The 5550-nt window shown below is 49.1% G+C and overlaps 1 protein-coding gene and 1 long non-coding RNA gene across 3 annotated transcripts in view; both read right to left on the bottom strand.

The window, feature by feature from the left end:
* Positions 1-1101, bottom strand: part of RNF34 (ring finger protein 34) — an 8009-nt gene extending 6908 nt beyond the window's left edge. Inside the window, exon 1 of the mRNA XM_017814345.1 lies at positions 1047-1101. Coding sequence (XP_017669834.1) covers positions 1047-1052 — 6 coding nt within the window. The 5' untranslated portion in view covers positions 1053-1101. The remainder of the gene's footprint in view (positions 1-1046) is intronic.
* Positions 1102-2140: 1039 nt separating this feature from the next.
* LOC108497034 overlaps positions 2141-5550 on the bottom strand; it is a 3946-nt gene continuing 536 nt past the window's right edge. The window contains exons 2-4 of one of the 2 annotated variants that reach the window (XR_001874676.1): positions 5144-5239; positions 4244-4366; positions 2141-3536 (exon numbers count right to left, since the gene is read on the bottom strand). This is a non-coding gene — a long non-coding RNA (uncharacterized LOC108497034). The remainder of the gene's footprint in view (positions 3537-4243; positions 4367-5143; positions 5240-5550) is intronic. The other variant, XR_001874677.1, reaches the window with a different exon arrangement.

Genomic DNA, 5550 nt, shown 5'->3' with positions numbered 1-5550 from the left:
TTTTATTCCAGAGCCTGTAACAACTGCTCAGACATCACTGTCAACACTAAATAAATATATTTTTAGGAACTTTTCGTTACCCACTTTGGACGCATGAATGTTGTTAGTATGAAACAGAGAATCTCTTTATCTTACTGCCAACCACTCAGTCATTTTAAGGTTTAAGATAGGCTACCTGGGCAGCATTAATTTTCTCCTTAACCTATCTACACCACCTGTGGATTCCTCCTATGCCCTCAGGTCATTAACTGATAATTGAATTACAGAGTCTAGACTCTTCAGATTGCTCTGCAAAAGAAACGAGACCGTGCTGAAAGGCACCAACACAACACAAATGAGACACGGTAAAACAAAAACTCCCTCCCTTGAGAATCAGTTAAAACGCTGCCAACTTCTGCACCAAACCCACCACTCTCCACTTCCATATTCTCTCCTCACCAGCTGCCATCGAGTATCCTCTCTCTCCGCACGTTATGTGCGTCCTACAGGGGCAAAACACTGCGTTGCAACTTCTCTGCGGCTGTTTTTGGCTGTCGGGGTGTTACCTGAGGAGGATTCCAGCTGGGAAAGGCAGCTGAGCCGGGAGGGCGAGCGCTGTCCCCCACACACCTGTGCAAGCGGGGGGTGCTACCAGAGCAGCGGGACAGCAGCGGAAGGGATGCATTTTTAATTATTTTTAACTGAAACTTCCTCTTTCGACCTTCCCTTAGACCAAAGCTTTTCCCCCTGACAGCACGACAGCCCCGGGAGCGCCCCGGGGTCCGGCAGCCCCCGCTGTGCCCCTCACAGGCCCAGCCCGGGCCCTGCCCGGCTGCTGACTCAGCACAAGGCGCGGGGGCCCCTCAGCTCGGCGGGGCCGGCGCGGCCGCCCCTCACAGCGGGACAGCGGCCGCGGCCTGAGGGGAGGCCCGGCCCGGACACCCTACGGGGGGCCCGGCCCCGTCACCCTCCGGTGTTCGCCCCCTCCTCTCTCCCTCTCTCCCCGCAGAGGGAAAGGCACTCTCCGGGCCGGACAAAGCCCCTCACCCTCACGGCTCCCCCCTCACCTTCATGGCCGCTCCCGCCGCTCCAGCGCCGCCGCCGCCCCCGCCCCTCCCGGCCCCGCCGCCCGGCCGCTCGGAGGGCGGGCCCTGTCGCCGCGCCGCACGACCATTGGCCGCCGCGCCGCCGCGCCGCGCGACCATTGGCTGTGCCGCCCCAACGGCAAGCGGGAGCGGCCAATGGGAGGAGAGGACGAGACGGCGATGGGCGGGGCAAAGAAATGCCCCAAGCGGGGCCGGGACAGGACGGAGGGAGCGGGGGAGAACCGACGGTGGGACCGTGGGGTCCGGGGGGCACCGATGGTGTCACTTAGAGTGGGACAGCTCGTGGCTCCGAGGGTGGCACCAAGGTGATCCTGCCCCTCCACTCGGCCCTGGCGAGGCACTCCTGGAGTGCTGTGTCCAGTTCTGGGCTCCTCAGGATGAGACAAGTTTCTGCTGGAAAGGGTCCAGCAGAGGCCACAGAGATGCTGAAGGGACTGGAGCATCTCCCTTATGAGGAGAGACTGGGGAAGCTGGGCCTGGTTAGTCTGGAGAAGGCTGAGGGGGGATCCCAGAAATCCATATAAATACCTCCAAGGGGTGTCAGAGGATGGTGCCAAACCCTTTCCAGTGGTGCCCAGTGACAGGATGAGGAGCAATGGCCATAAACTGAAACACAAGTTCCACCTCAACATGAGGAAGAACTTTCCATGGAGGGTGGCAGAACCCTGGAGCTGCCCAGGGAGGGCACGGATTCTCCCTCTCTGGAGACATTCCAAACCCACTTGGACATGTTCCTGTGTCACCTGCTCCAGGTGACCCTTCCTTGGCAGGGGGGTTGGACTGGATGACATCCAGATGTTCCTTCCAATCCTAACAACCTTCCCCTATCCCAGTTGCTCCAAGCCCTGTCCAACCTGGCCTTGGACACTCCCAGGGATGGGGCAGCCACAGCCTCTCTGGGCAACCTGTGCCAGGGCCTCCCCACCCTCTGAGTAAGGAACTTCCTCCTAACATCTAACCTAAATCCACCTCTTTCAGTTTTATTCTACCAAGCCCTTTGGTGATAATCTTTAAATATGAGAAAAAAAGGTTTATTATTAAAAAATCCACTTCCAGTGAGCTTCTAGATGCCACTATTTTTTTCCCTAGGCTGTGAATGGGATATATATAAAAATAATAACCATAGGCTGTAGGAACAAAAAGCTTTTAACCAGAAGATTACATTAAAGAAACTCCGGCAGTACAAACCCCACCAAGGCTTTGGGAAAGCTTTACATAAGAACATACAGGGCCAAGAGCAAGGCAGGCCTTTGCCAAAAAGAGGAACAGACAAAAGTGACTGAAAATAAAAATGGCCCACAAATCAAATTTACCCCTACAAAGAGTTGGATACAGTCTGCTGATTTCTGCAGAAAGGATCTATTTTTGGAGCAAGTCAGATACAAGAACTGAGTCAAAAAAATCAGTGTGTAATTGCCACGTGAAGGACACAGTCCTGGCAGCTTTAGGAGTAGGAGCAGGTACTTCACACAGTCCAACTTCTGGATTTGCACTGACACCATGTTTTATTTCAAAATCAGGTCACCTTTTTTTGGAAATTCTTATGCTCCTCAACAAGCTTTAGATGTGCTCTGAACTTTTACACATGGCTTAATAAAAATGTCATTTTTTTCCAATAATAGCTTGCAATTTTAGTCAAAGCAACTGAAAAAATAGAAAAGCCTTGTGAATACAATGTTGGAACAAGATATAGCACACTCCCCACATTTCTCATGCAAGAGATTGCTTGAAGACACCTTCAGAAATATCAGTGGAGTTTGGTTTTAAAAACTTCTGTGTCATCTAAACTCTGTCTATTCGGATTCACCTTGAACTACCAAACTATACACATATTTTTGTTAATAATCTTACATTAAAGCATAAGAGCTCCATGCAGTCACTGTAACAGGGTAAAAGCTGCCCCACAGATGATCCAAACCAAGCAAAACCCAACATTTTCCCTTTCTCTCTGTTAAGGACTTGCCAAAAAACAATCCTCCCAAGCACAGATGTTTTAGGGAGTAACGTGGGCCTGACAGAGCTGAGATCTGGTGACTGTGCTGGCAGCTGCACCTGCCACTCCTGCCTTAATTTGGGCAGATCTTGATGAATCATATTCTTAACATGTGATTTGAGATCACTTTTACTGCATTTGCCTAAATTGTAACCACGTCGGTGGTTTTTTAACAAGGATCTTTAACTCCGCCGGCTACTCCGTGGGAGAAAAGGAGCACTTGGAGAGGTTCTATTAATAAAAGACTTGCCCTCACTGAGCCTTCTGGGTCGTGCCAAAGCAGCATTAAAAGATTTCAATCTATTACTGCGAGATGTCCCACTTACTTCTGCCACCAAGTAACAAGTGGTGGTGCCTCGCTGCGGCTCCGTAATCCCCCGTGGTTTTACACATCACCAGAGAGAGAGGTACAGAAGGGATTCCTCCCAGGAATGTTAATTTGGGTTTAATTTAACAATCTGCAAAATTTTATAGTAAAGTTAAAAAAGACAAACTTAATTTCAGGTTGGATGTTAACGCCCATAGGAGGAGTCACAGAATCACAGAATGGTTTGGGTTGGAAGGGACCTTAAAGATCATTTAGTTCCAAACCCCTCTAGTGGGTGGGACACCTTCCACTGTCCCAGGTTGCTCCAAGCCCCATCCAACCTGGCCTTGGACACTTCCAGGGATGGGGCACCCACAGCTTTTCTGGGCAATCTGTGCCAGGGCCTCACCACCCTCACAGGGAAGATTTTTTCCTAACATCTAATCTAACCAAACTCTCTGTCAGTGTGAAGTCATTCCCCTTTGTCCTGTCTCTCCAGGCCTTGTCAAAAGTCTCCATCTTTCTTGTAGCTCCCTTCAGGTACTGGAAGGCCACAATTAGGTCACTCCAGAGCCTTCTTCAGGTTGAACAATCCCAATTCCCTCAGCCTTTCCTCTCAGCAGAGCTGCTCCAGCCCTCTGATCACCTTGGTGGCCTCCTCCGGCCTCGCTGCTGGACACAGCACTGCAGGTGGGGTCTCACAGGAGCAGAGCAGAGAGGCAGAATCCCCCTCTCGACCTGCTGGCTACACTCCTTTGGATGCAACCCAGGATACAACTGGCTTTCTCATTATAGTTTTCACTTTGTCATTATGACATTCACTTCTTCTACCAGAGACACACAGCACTGTGCAACTACCTGTGACAAGGTTTTCAGGCTGCAGAGACTTGGTTCAACAGATTCAGCACAGAAATGGAAGGATCCCCAATCCCAGACAGAGGCCATTTCCTGCTTGAGGAGCTCAGGGATGTTACTCAGGGGCTATTTTAGGTAAGATAAAAGATGACTTTTTCAACTCTGTTACCTAATCTTGAATTTAATGTAACCAACATCATCTCTCACTGCTTATTTGGAATTTGGAGGGCTGGTTTTTAGGCGTTTGAGCTCATTTAAATAGACTTTAAAAGTGTATTTTGAGTGTTCTTTGTACCACGCACTGAAGGATTGTCAGCAGAGTTCACACTTCAGCTTCAGAGCCTTGCACAGAAACATCAGAACCAGATGTTTGCCATTTCCTTTCTCCTCCCAGCTCTGCACAAGCTGCTGCAGGCCAGCCTTTATCTCATCTCCCTCCCCTCCTTGCCCAGCCACGCCACCAGTTCCGTGTTTCCACCCAAAGCCATCGTGCTTTATTTTCAGGAAATGTCAGCAAATTGACCTTTGTAACATAATAGCTGGAGTTACTTCCCCGGTTTTATATTCAGACATAGTTCAGTGAGTTCATTGAGGGCTGGGAAACGATCATTAATTACGCCAGCAGCAACTAACTACAATGTTAAGTTTCTTAAATGTAAATGTATTCTAGAAAATTACTCCCCGCTTGATTTGCCTCCTCCTCCCCCTCTCACCACCCCCAGGCATGAATCAGGAGCAGAGCAACGAAATCCCCAGGGACATGCAGATGTATAATAACATTGAGTTTTGTTTTGCTCTCACTTACAAAAATGAGAACTATTATAATAATTGGAGTATTTTCTTTGGGAATACGATGCCTTAATGAAGTACTTTAAACAACTTATTGAGAAAATAAAAACTTACGTGTGGAAACGTCTTTGTTGCATCACAATTAACTTGCAAATCCAAACGGGGTGAATTCACTCCATGGTGTTCTCCGTCTGTAACATGGAAACACTCCTGTCAGAGCAGAGAGAATATGTATTGGAGAGGCAGGTTCATGTAAATTTTACTGTATAAAAGATGTAACTTTTTACTCCTTGGGGTGCTTGATTTCTGGAAAACTCCACCTTACACCCTGTGTAGAACAAACGATGTTTCTGTTCTAAACTCAGACTCTGTGTCTGTGTTTAGAGAGCTCCTAAAATTGGCAGTAGCCCCACCAAGCCACTGCCTGTGGTCACCTCTGCCTCACCTGGTACAAGCGTGGCCATCTCTGGTAATCACAGAATCACTGAGTCATTACAGCTGGAAAAGACCTCAAAGATCAT

The sequence above is a fragment of the Lepidothrix coronata genome, unplaced genomic scaffold (genome assembly GCF_001604755.1).
Source record: "Lepidothrix coronata isolate B3197 unplaced genomic scaffold, Lepidothrix_coronata-1.0 Scaffold44, whole genome shotgun sequence".
NCBI lineage: Eukaryota > Metazoa > Chordata > Aves > Passeriformes > Pipridae > Lepidothrix > Lepidothrix coronata.
Note: the sequence above shows the minus strand (reverse complement) of the source record. Positions and strands in the feature narration are given on the sequence as shown.